General features: G+C 38.6%; 1 protein-coding gene and 1 long non-coding RNA gene across 3 annotated transcripts; both read right to left on the reverse strand.

Annotated features, from left to right (window-relative positions):
* Positions 1–1,350: 1,350 nt before the first annotated feature.
* On the reverse strand, positions 1,351–8,859 carry LOC145439824 (uncharacterized). 2 transcript variants are annotated; one of them, XR_013915362.1, is made up of 5 exons: positions 8,232–8,859; positions 7,618–8,175; positions 6,864–6,959; positions 6,261–6,421; positions 1,351–1,786 (listed from the first exon to the last, which is right to left on the reverse strand). It is a non-coding gene; the product is annotated as an uncharacterized LOC145439824 (long non-coding RNA). The 2 variants fall into 2 exon arrangements; XR_013915361.1 differs by having other exon boundaries at positions 7,618–8,521.
* A 4,630-nt stretch (positions 8,860–13,489) lies between these two features.
* LOC145439806 (uncharacterized) lies at positions 13,490–17,639 on the reverse strand. Its single transcript, XM_080317447.1, has 11 exons — positions 17,595–17,639; positions 17,240–17,382; positions 17,048–17,168; positions 16,856–16,981; positions 16,411–16,515; positions 16,287–16,346; positions 16,138–16,218; positions 15,823–16,067; positions 14,694–14,853; positions 14,164–14,273; positions 13,490–13,657 (listed from the first exon to the last, which is right to left on the reverse strand). Exons 2-11 carry the CDS (start codon positions 17,324–17,326, stop codon positions 13,580–13,582), a joined length of 1,173 nt encoding a protein of 390 aa, XP_080173573.1. The 5' UTR covers positions 17,327–17,382; positions 17,595–17,639; the 3' UTR covers positions 13,490–13,579.
* Between the last annotated feature and the right edge of the window lie 1,307 nt (positions 17,640–18,946).

The raw sequence follows: 18,946 nt of genomic DNA on the forward strand, positions 1-18,946 counted from the left end.
TTCGAGACCACAGAAATATATTTATAGTGGAATATGACCACTAATGGAAAAATTTAACTGAGGTTTCAATGCGATGGTTTTCCGAGGAAAATGACCGCATCGAAAATGTGTTTCACGCCTTCAACGTTCGTTTGAGACTTCCACCATATTAAGAGCGAATACTCCCTTTAATTTTGCTCGTCAGCGTCATCTACCGAGAAAATGTTCCACCTGCTTCTATCACGATTGGAAAGACGCAACTTACTTTCTATTGTGTAGCAGAATCGAATAACTAGATAATTTTAGTTTCCTAAGAATGGAAAGTGAATCGACTCGCATGACTTCGCATGACTCGACCAAGTCATATGACTCGGGACTCGTGCTGTCAAGACAGGCATTTCCTAGTAACTTCGAGGAATAGCAATGTTGGGATCAAGTCACTACCTTCGAGTCACGAGTCATCTCGAGTCATTGCATATTTTGACTCGAGTCAAGTCAAGTCACTCATTTCTTGGAGGTGACTCAAGTCAAGTCGAGTTGAGTCACGAGTCAAGTCGCAATTCAAGTCAAATTGAATTTTCGAAGTATGAGTGATGATTCAAAGTCATTACATTTTGCTAGTTGTGTGAAAGACAGATTAATTAATCCTTTATCCTAATCAAATAACGAATGTCTAGTTGAATATAGGCCTACATGCAAAAATACGGTGTATCCCTCACGCACACGAAGAACGGCTAATAAAACACGTGAGTAACTGTACAGCTACATACTACAGTCAGTTCTTATCAGCCAAAATATAGGACCTAATACGAAGCTTCGAGAAGTTGAAAACAAATTGATATGGTCTAATGGCCTATACTACCCATCTACACATCAGTGAGAATATAAACGCACACAATATATTAGTTCGATTTAAATCATACAAGAGGATTGGTAAATGTGAGCACTGGGTAGATTAATTTTCTACTTTGCGGTCAATTTATTTGTGATCTAACAATGGAGGAACCTCGTAATGTACAATCAGTGCATGACTGGTTGTTCTCACAACCCAGCAAACACCCGATGTCCAGTTGACTTCCTGCGGAAAAGACGCAGGACGCCCAGTGTTACTTCCCTGGAGTGGATTTGTCGACTACTAGAAGCGTCCTAAACACTTCCTGAGTTGGTCTACTATGGACGTGAAGCGACTCCATATGGACTCATTGGATCTGCTGTGAACGTGACGTGACTCCCTATGGATGCGTCAGACCTACTGTGGACGCGACGTGACTCCCTATGGATATGTCATTTACCACCTGTTCTATTCCTCAGGATTACCATATCAGGACTACCCTCCTAACCTGGTGCAATTACATGGAATTCAACATCATATAAACTAACGAACTGTTTATATTGGGTTACTGTAAAACGACAATTGCAAAATACAAGTACAACATTAACTAATGAACTATTACTGGTAAACAAAGTTAAGGCTTACGTGAAAAATCGATCAGGAAATCACTACGAATAAATGTGTCAGTGGGATTTTGCATATAACAGCAAGTTCTAAGTCAATTTTATATTACCATTACAAACATTTCAATTGAAGTGCATCATGAAATTAGAAATAAACGTGTCACATGACTTTGAAAAAGTACAACTGCTAATACAACTAAAACAGGGAAAAGCATGGAGCAATCATAAGTAAAATTTACATTGCATATTATAAAACGATGCATCATTTGCACCGCATCATGTTAAGAGCGCGAGTGCGTATTCGCAATAAACTTGGTTGCAACAACAGTTTTCTTCTTGGTCTTTGTTTTGCCTGAAACATATACAACAATGTCAGCAAATCATTTGTAGAGTCACTCTGCTGACATAGCACATGAAATTTGCGTCAGAGCTGCTTCAATTTCTATTCCCTCATGCATTAATTGTGATCCGCTACTTCTACTTGTGCTGAGTGATAATTTATGACGATACTACAATGTCTACTCGAGTACGGCAGCTTCTGACGTTGTGATACAGAGTATGAAACCCGTCAATCAAATTATATTGTGGAAACACCTCAAGTACATACTTCAGTACTTTCCAGAACTTCTACTTTACCTAAAATAGTTTTGATAAGCCATGTATATTAGGGTGGAGTGAAAAATGGAAAATTTTGAATTTCAAAACGGACACTTGATATGTGGTGCCAAATTAAAAAAAAAATAATTTCTGTAATAATTTTGGACTCGTGCACCCTCTAGTGGTCGTGCAATTGCACCGAACGAGCCAAAAATAGCTAATTTCGCTATATATTGATGACCGCTTCCGCTAGAAAGCTGATTTTGGGCTTAAAAGATGCGGAAGCAACAAGTTTCTATCTCACTTCCACAGAACTTCGTCTTCAAAATAAACAGAAAAAAAGTTACGAGCAAATTTTTGATTTTTAGACCATTTTTCGGAAAAATTACGCACTGAAGCAGGCTACGAGGCCAAAAGCGTGTAGTGATTGATCTTATGACTGACAACTCTCTATTAAAAGCACATAAATTGCAAATCCATATTGAAAACACAAAAACATCAATTCTATATTGAAAAAAGATATATTTCGAATATTGTTTCACTACCAGAGTATTATTATGCACAAACTTTAAAATCTTGTTTCGTAATAAAGGATTTCATCTGTTTTTGAGACTTCAGTTTTTCTCTGATTAAGTCATCTCTACAGTTAAATCCCGACACATGGGCAGATGATTTGGTCACCACTTTAACGTCTCTTTCCACTGCCTGGTTGTGCCAGGGATGTTCGAGGAGATGACCTTAGATTTTCCATCTCGAGATATGGCGAGTTTTTGATTGCTCGTGGCTGTTCCATATCTTTTAGATTCAAGTTGACAATTTAGTGGTATGATTTGACCTTGATGTTTATAATTGGGATTTTAAACAATCTGATTCTAGTGTCAACGTTGTTTTTAGGTTTTGTTTCATTAACATATCCTCCTTCAAAGTCGCTAATTGGAATCTGGTATTCTGTTTGATCTGCTCATAGTTGTAATCTTGCAAGTCTTCCGAGGCCTTCATCATCATCACCGAGCATTCCCAAAAAACATTATCCGGAAGTGCAAAATATGCTTTTCGTTGTAGCAAAGGTAGTGCAAGGTTGCGAATTCGTGTATCAGAAAGCTTTGTAATATGGTTAACTATGTTGCACAAGCTTTAGCACCATAAACAATTGTGACTTTTTATTTCAGACCATGATGGAAAATAAAACTCCATGCAGAATAAAAAGGCACAATTATGGGTGATTCAGTCCCACATAGAACATGCCGAACATTGAGTTGCTATGTGCGACAGAGTCATCCATCAAGCAATCTGAACCATCTTGCTCAATTCTGCATTGAGGTTTATTGTCCGTCATAGTTTGAAATAAAAAGGCACGATTCCATTGTTGATGGTGCTAAAAACTTCTGCAACAAAGTTTCTCATGTTACAAAAGCTTTCTAATACACAATTCGTAACCTTGCACTATCTTTGCTACAACAAAAGGCATGTTTTGCACATCTGGGAATGCTCGGTGATGATGATGAAGGCCTCAGAAGACTTGCAAGACTACAACTATGAGCAGATCAAACAGAATATCAGATTCCAATTGACGACTTAGAAGGAGGATATGTTAATGAACCGAAACCTAAAAACAACGTTGATACTAGAATCAGATAGTTAAAAATCCCAATTATAAACATCAAGGCCAAATCATACCACTTAATTGTCAACTTGCATCTAAAAGATGCGGAACAGCCACCAGCAATCAAAAACTTTTCATATCTCGAGCCGGAAAATCCAAGGTCATCACCATTAAGGATCAATCATCCTTGGCACAACCAGGCAGTGGAAAGAGACGTTAAAGTGGTGACCGAAGCATATGCCGATTGCCCATGTGTCGGGATTTGAACGTAGAGATGGCCTCATCACACAGAAACTGAAATCTCGAAAGCAGATGAAATCCTTTATTACGAAACAAGATTTTAAAGTTTGTGCATAATAATACTCTGGTAGTGAAACCATATTCGAAATATTTTTTTTTCAATATAGAATTGATGTTTTTGTGTTTTCAATATGGATTTGCAATTTATGTGCTTAAATATAGAGTTATCAGTCATAAGATCAATCACTACACGCTTTTGGCCTCGTAGCCTGCTTCAGTGCGTAATTTTACCGAAAAATGGTCTAAAAATCAAAAATTTGCTCGTAACTTTTTTCTGTTTATTTTGAAGACGAAGTTCTGTGGAAGTAAGATAGAAACTTGTTGCTTCCGCATCTTTTAAGCCCAAAACCAGCTTTCTAGCATAAGCGGTAATCAATATATAGCAAAATTTGCTATTTTTGGCTCGTTCGTTGCAATTGCACGACCACTAGAGGGTGCACGAGCCCAAAATTATTATAGAAATTATTTTTTTTAAATTTGGCACCACATATCAAGTGTCCGTTTTGAAATTCAAAATTTTCCATTTTTCACTCCACCCTAATGTATATCGCTGCTTGAGTGCTTGAACCCGAGTAGAGATACATTGCGTTACTCTTACTTGTACTAGACTACTGACGCTACAAATATTTCTAATTGAGTGCTGAACATGATTGCTTTCCTTATCGCTGTTTAAAAGCATACAACTACGACATTCCTCAAGTCTCCATATTTTGACCATGTCGACACTTGGAAGTAGTTTGATGTCTTGTAAATCGCTATTTATACTATTTAGTACGGTACTAACGATGAATACTTTGACCACCTTTATTTGGAACTTATCACCTACTACAACTAGGGCTTGCCACGGATCTGAATAGAGTAACGATAAGTCGAAACAGATGATCTTTTAGGGTTCATAAATTGTACTCAACAAGATTTAGAATTCCGATTCTATGTACCACTGCGAGGCCTAAAAACATCGATTGGTCATATCGCAGAACACGGCACATGTAGGACGTAGCTACGTACGATCGTGTGAATGACAAATGCATTGTCTCAAAGTACAATAAAATAGGAATTATCTTAAATCTAAAAAACATTCTTCGATATGATGTAGAGCCGGTATTCATTTTCTTCGAATTCGCATACGAGATAGATATTTCAACTTTTCCTTGTTCATAATGTTGTCACATCATATAGAGCAGAGGCTTCAAATTCAAATGTGGTCGCAGGTCAATTTTCGGATTTTTGACGACGCAGCAAGATAGGGATATTCAATGTATAATTTCCATGTAGGCCTTATTTGACGGGAGCTTGCAGACAGGCATTCCATAAACATCTCGAGAATATAATTTACTATTGTATTATTCACGTTTGACACGAAAAAAATCACAGTTTTGAATATTTCAATAAAATTATTTTTGTGCTAGGCATAATTTGTTAAAATAATGAGTTATAGAGATGATGCAATAGGATGCATCATGACATCATCAAACTCTGGGTTATACTATTTCAGTTGGTGGACCTTTGACGTGTCACAGTTGTATTTTAAAATCTACTGAAATTTGATCTGGTATCAGAGCATTTGAGCGGTGTAGCCTAATCCGGGTTTTGATATAGTCGTGAAAAGTAGGCTGTTGCTACTGTCATTACCAAAGTCAAATTAATTCAGAATTAGATGTTGGCTTCGATTATTATTGGAACATATCAACAACTTTAGCCATAGTAATAGCATTGTTTCTTAGCCTTAGCGATCGCACACTTCATGCTACTCATAAGATTTCTAGCAGCCCAAAATTTATTTTCAACACAATTTCTGATGGTACCTATATTAAAATCAGATAGTCAATTCACATAAAATTGCGCATAGCACGAGAACCACAGCATATAGGTCTAATTCCACGATGCATATCGTACCACAAAAGGGTCTACGGGCCCTGTTCAAGAACCCCTGGGATAGAATAGAGCACAAAATCTTCTTTTAGAACTTTTTACTTCATTTTGAAGTGAATTTTACAAGCCTGGTAAATGGCTAATTGTACAGTAGAAATACAAGGCGTTGCAACTATTTAAACTCCGGTGCAAACAATATGTACTTTGACCACCAACTATGATTAAACGCTAAGAATGCCTACGCAACACCTCGACCAAATCTACTTTTTCAAACTTATTATTTGTATACTTTCCAGAAGTGCATTATCTACTTCCATTTCGAGTAGATCTAACGCAACTTTAAAGTTGTTACCTCTAGGTGTGTATAAATCCATAACATTACATCTACGTCAGTTCAAAAGATGATTACTTTCACAGCCTCTGGTTTCCATGAAGTGTATTCAATGTTTTATACCTTTTGACTTTTTCCTGAGGATGACGCAGCACCGATTTTACAGCAACGCTTGTTCCATGTGGCAGTAGTTCTTCCGAACGTTTTTGGTTCCAGTCATCAAGACATACTTTGTACAGTGTTCTTGACGTTGTTGAACACTATCAATTGAAGACATTGCCGATCTAAATAATCAAAGATATTATAATGTTTGTAGTGAAGCCATTTGTCAAGAAGCCAAGCCAGGAATCTAGAATATCCTGTAAAAAAAAGACAATGAAGTTAAAGCTGGACCATTCGCACATTCTACTCACTACAATGACTAATCAGTAGGGCTGAGCACATTGGTATGGTTACTCAAATCTCGAACGAGTATCAATTCTTATGATTCGAGCCAAGTATGTGACTATTTTCAAGACAGCCTACTGAAATTACACGCTCTGTACCACTATAACAATGCAGTTTATAATAAAATTATAGTTCCACCCAGCACGTTTTAGCAGCCCGATTGCGAACCACCGTCAATTGTATATTTCCGCATCATCGATGGCACTTTTTTCAGGGTAATAAATTGCTAATTAATGAAATATCATAAATCATCATATATAGTTCGTAACTTCAACTTACATAATTTAACATCTTGATCCATGAACAATGCACCACTGCGGCGCCTTCCTCTGAAGTTTAGAACTACATAACATTGCCTGTTCAATATCTAGTCTCCTGGTAGAAATGAAGTAACTTTGTATACACAATCACAGATATGTCCCATCCATATATAGTAAGAATCCATTGATAATAAGGTTGTGTTTTCTTATCGACGGCAAGATGACCATGAGCAATCAGCCTTCCTTGGGGCCCATCCATAGCCTACTTTTTTGATACTGCTGCAATGTAGGCAATGTTTCCGTGTATATATACTAATATCGAAAGTTATAATCAAGCAATAAAAGTATGCACGGAGGCCGTGCCAACATTGCCAACAACCCAACTGCACCAGGCCATGAACATGTTAAGTTTATAGAGTTTATAACTGGTTTAGTGTTTGAGTATCCTTTGATTAGAGCGAGGTTAAAGATGGGCTAACAAACTATTATAATGTTGTTCCTAAAATACCCTAAATATAAACCAATATTGCCAAAAATTCTTACATGTTTACTGAAAGCCTCAATTATTTTATTAAGTCTATTATAGATGGTTATATACTGCTGTGGACACAAAAATACGAAAATGGATGTTAATGTGATGCTACAATCTTCATGCATCCACAAATTCAGCAATCTCACATTCCATAAAGGAACATTCCACATTTCTGTAAGCCTATACATAACATTTCAAAATTCAGTATATACCGATATGTTATAAAATACCGGTACATTACTTTATGCGGCATCTGGTTTGCTGATTGGGTCCTGCAGTCCTAGGAAATCCTTGTAAAACTTTTCACAGGATGCACATGAAATGGCAAGTTATTGCTTGTGAGACATTATGGAACAGAGTGCAATAAATCAGACTTCTATGATCAATACATTATCATATAGTATCAAATGTAGCCTACTACAAGAATTATCGGCTTGCATGAGTTACCGATTAGCAGCGGGTCGATCAATTCCGTCTGCAGGTGATATTACAGCCGTGTCACTATAATCATATAATCGAATTCATTATATCGCATCAGCAGTTCATGATGATCGAGACTATTGCTGTTTATTAAATATAGCACTCAAATACCAAGCTCCCTGCCCTTCCGGTACTCATGATAGAGACATCTCACAGTCCACGCTGTTAACGTTTCCAATTATGAACTAAACCATTACTGTGATAATTCGTCCCTCCGCCATTGCTACATACGGTGATCAAATTGAATTACACGCGCGGCGCATGCGCGATGCTCGCCAAATAGAAGAAGGCAGGCTTCTGGTTTTATGGTTGGATGAATCTGAAGCAACAGGCGTGTTCGACTCCATTATCGAAATAGCCGAGAGGATTGCTTACTGCGTTGTTCCGTGATTGGAATAGTCATCACAATCCCATCATGACGATTATCAAGTTCTGATATCGGAATATTTCACATGCATTACGAGTATTTGCCCCTGATGTGGGCATTTTCGACCCAGTAATGTCACAATAAAATAAGCCACTGTGTCTCTGTATCGCACATTATATCGAGCCTCTTTAGCACTGTGCGACCGCAATGATCGACAGCCGGGCTTGTGAAGTTCCACGCGATGAGAAAGTCACACCATATCAACATTCACGGCTTCACTCCACTAGATTTCACATGTATCATGACTGTATTCAACACAACTTATTCAGCATTGACTGCAGAATAATGCACATTTGAGTTCATAGAAACGATTTCCCAGTAAGGACATCCAAATCAACTCCTGTGTTGGTGGCATCCAGGCATCACACTATTATGACATCCACTGGAATGGTCATTGGTGACTGGCATAGGAGCACTCTTAAAGTTACTTCCTCTGGGGGTCTCTTGGAGTTACATAATTGGACGTCAATTTGTGACCTACTGAGCAAGTCCTCAGTCACTAAAAGTGGGACGTGGGACGACTGGGCACAATTGTGGACGTACCCGTAAGTCCGTGGGAGATCGGGTGTTTGCTGGGAAGTGACACCGAACAATCCGAACATACACAAGATACCGTGATTTATTCGACACCGCTTATACTTAATGACTTGAAATTGACTCGTAAATTTTGCACCGAGTCACGAGTCAATGCACATTTTTGAAGCTTCGAGTCAAGTCAAGTCAAGTAATTTTTCCAAAGTGACTCGAGTCAAGTCAAGTCATACGAAAAAGTTGACTCGCGGGAACAGCGGGAAAATAGTGTAACCGCAGAAATTTTAGTCCTAATCTGGGTACACGACGTAGCACTGTCAGCTGTCTTCGCTCCAATTGAAACTTGAACACGCGTCTTCTTGGGTGAAGTACGGTTTTTAATGATCCAAATTCCCAGCGATTAACAACTGACCAAATAATTTATAACAATCCAAATTCTTAATACCAACAAATAATACGAATTAAATAACATCAAAGTCAAATAGAGCCCTAACTACAATAATACGACCCTAAACTAAACGATTCAAGCCAAACATAATATGCGACCAATATCATGCAGTACGCCACGTGAAGTGGTAGATTCGTGGCGCCAATACCATCATTCATGCGTCATAAAGAATCATTGGTCCATAGCGAAGGTGGTATTCTGCGCCAACAAATAGTACATTGCGAATGCGAGGCATTCGATATCACGTGAGCAGAGTTGTAGAAATTTGGGTTGAACATGACCTGAACTGGAAAATGAACAACGAACGTAACGACTAGGACTCGGACTTGAATCTCAACGTTATGACTCTGACTTGAACCAGTGTTGGGGTGACTCGAGAAAACTTTTTCGTATGACTTGACTTGACTCGGTCCCTCAAAATGTGGATTGACTCGCGACTCGAAGCAAAATTTACGAGTCAATTACAAGTCATCAAGTACACAGTGTCGATTAAATCATCGAATCCTAAGTACGTTAGGATTGTTCGCGATGCGCCGGTGTCACCATTGAGAGCAACCAGCAGCCATTCTCTGATTGTACTTATCACCGGACCTCCATTGTTACATCACAAATAAATTGACCGCGAACGAAATGATCGCATCTTACGTTATAGTAGTTGTAGCAGGTTAATCTAATCCTTCTTAGACGGCTCGCTGCTTACATTGCGTAGAGCTCCCTTTACCAACCCGCTTGTATAGTTTGAATTGAACGAATATAGTTTAATATTCTCGTGGATGTGTAGATGGGTAGTGTATTGTTCCACATCAATTTGTATCGACTTCTTGAGGCTTTGTATTCGATCCTCGATCTTGTTTGGCTGATAATACCAGTCAGTAGCATGCAGCTATACAGTTAGGCAGGTATTTTATTAGCAGTTCTAGGCTGCGTGAGTGATACATAACGCCTTTTTGCTTGTATATTCAACTTTATATTAGTTGTTTGTTCTAGATAAATGACCAATTAAATTTAATCACTTTGAATCATCATTAATAGGCTACTTCGAAAATCCAATTTGACTTGAATTGTGACTTGAATCGTGACTCGGACTTGACCCCAACACTGACTTGAACCACTGCTTCCCGACATGGACACGGACTTGACTGGGTGGTGAATTAAAAACGACTCGAATTGACTCGAATCAAAACCATAAAAGTGAGATTGACTTATTGTGACTCCCGGAACCTTGTGACATTGGCTACAACCCTGATATGGAGGGGTTCTGCACTCATGATATGTAGATCGTTTGTATGTGAAGGTATTACGAATCGATGATCGGCGCGGGCTATTGATCATGTCATTGTCAAAGTCAAATTAAATCAGCGTTGTCCCCTTTTCAGATTTTTCCAATATGGTAACCCTAATATATTCCTCACGGCAGTTCAATAGCGTTTGTTGCATCCATTGCTTTACGAACCCACGACATTCCAAGTCATAAAGTCATTCTCAGATTTTAACGTTTGAATCGACTCCACTGGAGTCAACTTGATTTTGTCACCCAGTCAGCCCGAATAGGCCAGAGGCGGGCAACTTCTCCAGTCGGCGGGCCGGATATAGGAAAATTAAGTACTTGGCGGGCCTGATTGCTGAATCGATACAAATTTACCAAGATCTCAATTTATTAGGGTTTACTAGGTGACAAGATAGCGTCGTTGTTCAACTATGTGGCCTAATTAATAACGATATTGAATTCATGCGGCCCGCGTCCTCCACGAGATTGGAAAAGTGACCCGTGAGTAGGGTTGCCATACGTCCGGAATTTCCCGGACATGTCCGGAATTTCACTGAAAAATCTGCGTCCGGGAGGAATTTCTAAAATATGCCTAAATGTCCGGAATTTTGAAGGCTCGAAGCAGGCTCAAAAGTTTTTCGTAAATCAACATAAACAATATTATTTTCAAGCAGATTTATGCTATTCAAAATTGTTCTTCGCGTCGCACCCGAGTTAATGCAACGTATAACGATATTAGTATGGGCACCAGGCACCACCCTCGCCAAACGATGCTATCAAAATAAATATAAATACCCATCATTTACTGAAAGAAGTGCGATCGCAGTCGCAATTATAAGCTAACGGTATATTCCTAGAGTTGGTTAAGGCCGATTCGATGCTTCAGTCACAGACGGTGGTTCCAAATCTTGGGGTCGGTCGCCTTTATTTGGGATCGCGATGATGTTGGACGTAATCAGCTTGCTAGGCCGTGAGTAAGTTTCGGCAAGCTGAATTATTTTAGTTATCAGCTTATCAAGTTTTTAGCTTTGCCACCTAACATTTTCAAGTCGGAAATGAGGTAGCGACCATAAAAGGTTGGAAATCACCGGATGTGCATATGCTGGTGTATTTAATAGTAGCCTAATATATGGAAGAATCAATATTATTGACAGAATTCATACATAAAATTTAACAGCCAAATGCATATAGTAAGTGCCCAACAACTTATATCGACTACCCTATATGGTGGCCCCAAGATCAGTGTTTTTTTGGGCGGAAGGGGGCAGAAAAAATGATATTTTGGACCTGATTAAAACACATAAATAGATAACCACACCACATGGCAGGCCAGACACGGCCCGCCAGATGATTTCATCCGGCCCGTGGAGTAATCTATTGCAGACCCAAGCAAGTAGCAATCTGCTGAGCTCACATTACAGATGGCCCAATTCATGACCTATATGTTCCACTCCATTCCTGCATAGTGTACACAGTCGATGGGCAATGCTTTGCTAGTGTGACGTCATATTGACTGTCAATGGGTTACACCTCATTTTAAAATCCGCTAGTGGGCGCTAAAGAGTGTCCGGAATTTACTTCAGAGAAATATGGTAACCCTACCCGTGACCCGTTTTGAGTTGGCGACCCCTGGTATAAGCGGTGTCTAACGAAAGCCTAGAAGTGTGCCGTGGTACAAGTCGGCGGTTACGGATTCAAAAATAAGATATCAGCCTGGTGTAAATGGTCATTGTAGTCAACAAACACCATTATTACCACAAACACGACATTAGGGTTGAAAACATTGTAAATGCCGATAATGGGAGTCTTCTCGCTACGACGAACTTATCCCGTAAGCTCCACTCTCGCACGCTGCGGATACACGTATATAATAACATACAGTCACTAAAATTTGACACAGTTAGCAAGTAGCGGGGAATCTCGGCAGACTGGGGCTGCAGGCCACATTTATCATGTAAGACGGAAAACTTTCCGCGGCCGGCCCATGGAGTAGGCCTAATTCTACGAAAGATCGCGCACCAGTCAAAGTCACACTTTTCAGTCACGAATCATCAACGGATCATCAATCATTATGGATTGGTAACGTGACGTAATAGCAGATCTTCCATCGCATATGGTAGGCCTAATGTTACGATATTACGGTTTGATGAGTAGTTTGAGGTTTTTGGAGCAGTTTCGGAGTGAATTTTAAGCTCCCTAATATAAAAAAGATATGTGACAGTTAACTATTGTCGAATATCTTGAAAATCGAAAATGCGTGCACGGGCCGCGTGTTTGATATCTCTGGCCTAGGCCAAGGCGGGTGTCTGATCACAAAGACTACTCTACGTCGACAAGCACCTTCCTGTCTTTTAATTGTATCGCAGTTTTTTTGGTGATATGATGAATACAATAATAATCTGATAGCGATACTGATAATCACTGTAATTGCGCAAGTCTTTGGTGATTCCTAAATTTTCACTTCGCTCACAAAAACAAAAGCCTGCAACAGATGTATTTATATAGAAATCTGATGCACAAAATGAGCTGCACTTTACGACGGTTGAGTTAACCCTGGGCTTCGTGAGAACCCCGGTTCAGAACCACTGGTTTAAAACGAATATCTGTGGCTTAATGGCTTACGCTCGGTGAGGGCACCTGATTCGACAGTTTATTTGCGAGAGAGAGTCCCAGCAAACAATTACAGACCAGAGATGAAGAAAAGCTGTTCTGATTTGGTAAATATGAGAGCTCGGCGAGTTGGTGATAAGGGCGATTTTGTGTCGACTCAATTCAACAGCTTTTCCACGTACTTTAATACTGGAAATTCAACGCAGATGCCACCGCTTTCAAACGGTGCGAGGGGTGTAGATCCTACGTTTAAAAGATCCTGATATAATAACCTGCCTTCTTCCACTAGGCATACCTGATCAGTGATCACGGCTGCGTACACACACATACCGAACATTATCTACTACATATTAACCACCTTTGCTGCAATTTAATTCAAAACGAATTGGCAAGTAAATAATGCCGAAACAACAGTGTTAAAGTAAAAATGAACGAAGTTATCAAGAATGAAGAGTAAGTAATTGGATGGTTTCATCTTCTGATGATGATAAGCTCTCTGTCTTCTCCTTTTCAACACCCTGCAGAAATAAAATTAAAATGACGATTATTAGCTAAGACATTTGTACTGTGAAACAGGCATAGGTGGTCAGCAACGAATGAGTCCTAATTTTCTGGAGTATCATGTAGGCGAAGCCTACTTACTAAAATGGTTAATTTTAGACTACTTCTACTGCTACTTCACAGTTTTCAGTTTTCTATGGGAATCTGTAGGACTAGAAACTGACTGACTTTTCACATCTTGAGAAATCGCCACTTCTACTTGATTATCAAGATTAACAATGACTACTTTGACGATCTTTGAAAACAGCCACTAATCCAAAAGGAATTTTTGAGTAAGATTTCTTCACATTCTGACAAAAGTGATCAATTCAACAACGCAAATGAATCAGTTATTTGACCGACAACTGATTGAGAGAAGATATTGATTGGGCATCTGAGTACCATTCATTGCTTTATCACTGAAATATAAGTGTTTATAATAGCAGTCGATTGATGATGTAAAGAGCATAAATTGAAATCTAACCTTCCATCGAGATCCCCCTTTCTGACTGGGAAAATGCCGCAGTGCTTCAGTAACTACACGAATGTAATCTTTCTCAGTAAAATTCCTGCCATGGATCCTTTTGCAAGCTCCTAAAAGGTGTTATCATTATCATTGTGTTTGGCGATCATTCAACTTCGTGAAATATTTTTGATAAATTCAAAAACAACAATCACATTCAAATTCAGTTAAAATCACCAGTACATCTAGCACAGTGTTTACGAGCCGTTTTTACTCATCAGGTTTCTCAGTGGCGTGTTTTAGACTGCATGATTCGCCCTCCATTCTATGGTAAAGACATAGCATGGAACAAGTTATTGCAAATGCTGCATATTTTTTCAGACTGCACCATTTAAAAGATTATCATGTTTGCACCGGCTAAAGCCGGATTTCCTCTTCACATAGTGGGGAATTCCGCCGGTTGGAAACCACTGATCTAGACTTATTATGGAGGTGTATAAGACGATTGTCGAATATTGACAGGTTCTTAGATTATCATAAATGCTCCTCACTATATATGATCTTGTACAAAGCCAAGTGGCTGAAAGCCTCCTTCCCAGTTTTCCCAATGCGGCTGTAACAACTCCAAACTCCTGCGGTAGCGACCTTTTTCATGATGAATCTAACGGTCTGCCCTATATTGTTGCCTCCAACTGAGCTGAATCCAAAAATCTGAAATCAAAATATGAAAACAGATTTAGTTAACTATCCTATACCATATAATCCTGGTAAGATCTTCACAATCTCCTTTAGTTAGGAAAAAGATATATACAAGTACTGCGTAAAATCCACATACATATGTCAATGAAAAATAATTAATGAATCACGATACGTCAGTAGTGCCAGTAGTTTACAGCCAATTGCCCATATTGGTTGTAATAAAACTTCCAATCGATTATACTCACCTGAACAAAAGAGGTCGTAACTGGATAATTATAGTTGTCTAATTAAAGCAAAATGCTTGCAATCTAATTCTAATCAAATTAGTCAAGTATTTCATCCCTCTATTTCTAATTATAATCTGATCTGTGAAATGTCTGCATCCTCTAATTCTAATTTGAATCTAATCTCTGGTCATCCTGATAATGCCACAGGATAATTATACGGTCTAGAACAGAATAAGCTTGGTGTACCGACATTTTTTATTCAAATGGTCATGACAATTAACTCTGATTTAATATGAACTGAACTCAATGTAATTTCAAAGTTTTCGCAAATTCAGTAATGTTAATTATAATCTGATTAGGAACTGATACCATATAATTCCAACATAATTTAGAAAAATACTGTAGCTGCGAATCTAATCGTAGTCTGATTTGGTATAAACTATAGGTATAATTCTAATTCCAATCTAATTCTGAAAAACAGAAAGTTTTAGGGTTGTTCAACTCTGGTGTGGATGCATGCTGACATCTGTTTGTTGACTTATTAATTCTTTTATCATTTTAAAAACACCGCAAGTTCAGTTGCCAGACCCCATGTTTATCCAAGCATGTTGTGAGAACTACACAAAAAAAAAATTTGTATGGGCAACTGATACTCAGTGAACAAAACTACACAATCATATTGGTACTCCAAGCAATACGATCAAGTACTTACACCTCCATAATATATTTAAAAAAATGAATAAACTCAACATACCGCATCACTTGCAAATTCTTTTTGTTCTTGTAGTTTCTTATCAAATGCTTTCAAATCCTCCTTAGTAGTCATGGTTACTGGGATAATATCTTCCATGATCAAGTCTGATTGCTTCTTGTCGTTTCTCCTGCTTTTCATATTCTGACTTATTTCCATTATGATAGGCTCCAGTTTTGACAAAGTGTCTTGGATTTGTCCAATGGCATCGCGAACATCAAATTCCAAGTTTCCTTCAACAATAGTACCTGCATACGCAGCAAAAATAATATCTTAATCAAGCTAGGGTATTTGATATCAAGCAGGGTTAGTACGTACCAATTGCACCGCATGAACAGCTACCACGCGAGAAGCTGACTTCATTTCTATCGAACATCGAGCTACTTGCACCTTCATCATCTTGATAGATTTTTGAAAGCCTCAGACTACATGGCATACTACAAATAGCTCTAGAATTCTTTACATACCAACTAATGGACCTGGATTGTTGGCAACATCATTTCTTGAAACATACACGCTTTGGTGATCTGTCGAAAAATTCATCTAGTGCATTCATTACAAAACATTCTGTGTTAAGCAATAAGCACCCACCAAGTTCGTCAACACCAGTGGTGCCAATCTCACTATCAGATTCTGTTGCATTCTTTTTGGTAGCTGGAGCAGCCGAAGAAGAGAGATCTTCTGAGACTTCATCGTCTGTTGCAAGATTGTTTTTGGTGATATATTGAGAAAATACAATGCTAACATTCACTTGACTTGGTTACCACTAATGAATTCTTCAAATTGTGAATAAATTCTGGAATAGGAAGTATTATTCTAGTGTTGGCTTTGTGTCGATTATATTTTAGCAAATATGGATATCACACAATAAGTGTACCTTGACCCATACAGCGATTACGAGGTTAAAATATTCACTTGTGATCTTGATAAAATGCAAACAGAACGCAAGAAAAATTAAGTATAGCTGAATACTATCCACAAATGGGAACAAGCTGTAGGCCTAATCATGGAATGGATATAACGAGGGAAAATTCACCCGAAGATTCGTGGAGCCTTTTCCGAGGTTGTCTTTTTCTTGAATTCTCAGTTTCCGGACTCGTGGAATCCAAATTAATTGTGTATTCAGATTTCGGAAGCCATTGTAATGCAACATTCCAATCATCTAAATTAAATAAGATTGGTAATCATAATCAAGATAAATCTTGACATTACATTCGAAAGTTCAAACCTGTTTCAGGTCCTAAAATCTTGATCGCATGCAAAGGCCAGTTACTGTTCAATTTTGGAGATAGACGTTTCTTGGCTTTCTCAGTTGCATTCGTTTTGGGGAAATAACAGTACAGCTTTTTCTAGAATTACAAGACATTTATTCAATGGTTCACGTGATGTTCGCTCAGGTAATCATTCAAACCCGACATACATCTATCATCACTTTCCAGCCAGTGTAGATTATCGCAGACGACGTGCTACCACTGAATTCAGCAATGGCATAGGCTGCACCAGTCATTGTAACTGTACTAAGATATTACAATATCACGTAGGTTGATAGACTTTGTAACAATGCTAGAAACAAGCATGAAGTCAATAGACTGCAAATACAAATAAATTGCTATCGGGGATATCTAAATATCTTTGCATGATTGCTATGAAGGGGCCAACTGCGGCCTGGGGGGCCAGTGGCCACCGCTTCTTCAAGAAATCAGTCACATCAATGAGGTAAATATCAGTGAAGTGAACCATACATTTTGCAATATCATTCCAATACAATTACATACAGTCATAAATTAACTACACACCAAGTACAACCCAAGACTGACTATTCACTACCCCTTTTCCGATATCAGCGTTCAGCAGTTCAGCACGCTATCAGCAGTTCAGCACGCTACACTTTTCGCATGACTGGTCTGTCTAGCCGAAGATTCCGGAGTCATTATGTTTCCGGAGTCCGGTGGTTGGACCACTGAGCTATCAGCACATCAACGTTCATCAGCTTTCCATGGTTTGTCTTATTCACTTAAAATGAATATGGGACGCTTGCGCGTGTGAATCGCTCGAGGAAGAGTGATATGAAATTCAATTCCCGATTCGCAATCCGAATTAGTCTGATCATTGATATATATCATTGGTCTGATCGACCTCTAAATCAAAGTACTCCGATGTCATAAAATACTTCAACGTACTGTAATGATGAATATAGTTCACGGATGGTTCGAAACAGACAGACAGACAGTCAGACAAAAGCTCATTTCCAAATGCAATAAGGTATTGAGAGAGAGAGAGAGAGAGAGAGAGAGAGTGATATGACTGCTGGTCACCTCATACATTATACAGACAGTCATATATGGGCCTATACGCAATACCCATTGTATATCTATATTTAATGATTTGGCACATATAAAACAGCCTTTATAAAATATATGCCCTAAAAATCAGAACCTAATAGGGATGATCCCTTATCTATAATGTACATGATATTCACTAGTTTATTTTCGAAATAAAACTAGGACCAATGCTCAGTGTACAGACATACAAGACAACGAATATATCTATAATTAAGGGCGTACATGAAAAAAAAACGGTTCGATAGACCAAGACGAGTTTTCACTGTTTACAGCCGTCTGCAATAATACCAAAGCATAGTGACGCTATCTAATGGATCCAGCGAACTTATCAAATGTGAACGGATATCACCGAAACGGAATTAATCCTGATTAAATGTCACTCAATACAATCGTTTGTAGTTTTTACGTATTTTAGACACACCCTTGAAAGATTAAAATCGGAACCTGATCGGCACGATCCCGGATGGTTCTTTTATGGTTGTGTGTTTGCTGGGGAGAGAGTCGGGGAGTTATTATTTCCATTCAGACGATAGAAATAATCGTTACGACTTAGGAGGTAAACTAGGTCTGACACACCCACTTCAAATAAGTACAGTATCTCCACATTATCTGCCTGAAACGAATGTTAGACAAAACAACAACAATATTATTCTTTAATCTGTTCCGATGAGTAACAGCATTATCAGAAGATTCCAAATATGCTTCCTACATAGTACATACCTAATTTGGCTGCTAGTGACTTTATCAGACCGTCGGTATCGTTCGTTAGATTCCTAGCTTGCGTT

This window comes from Botryllus schlosseri, chromosome 5 (genome assembly GCF_051294905.1).
Source record: "Botryllus schlosseri isolate E-star chromosome 5, Bs_hap1, whole genome shotgun sequence".
Classification (NCBI taxonomy): domain Eukaryota; kingdom Metazoa; phylum Chordata; class Ascidiacea; order Stolidobranchia; family Styelidae; genus Botryllus; species Botryllus schlosseri.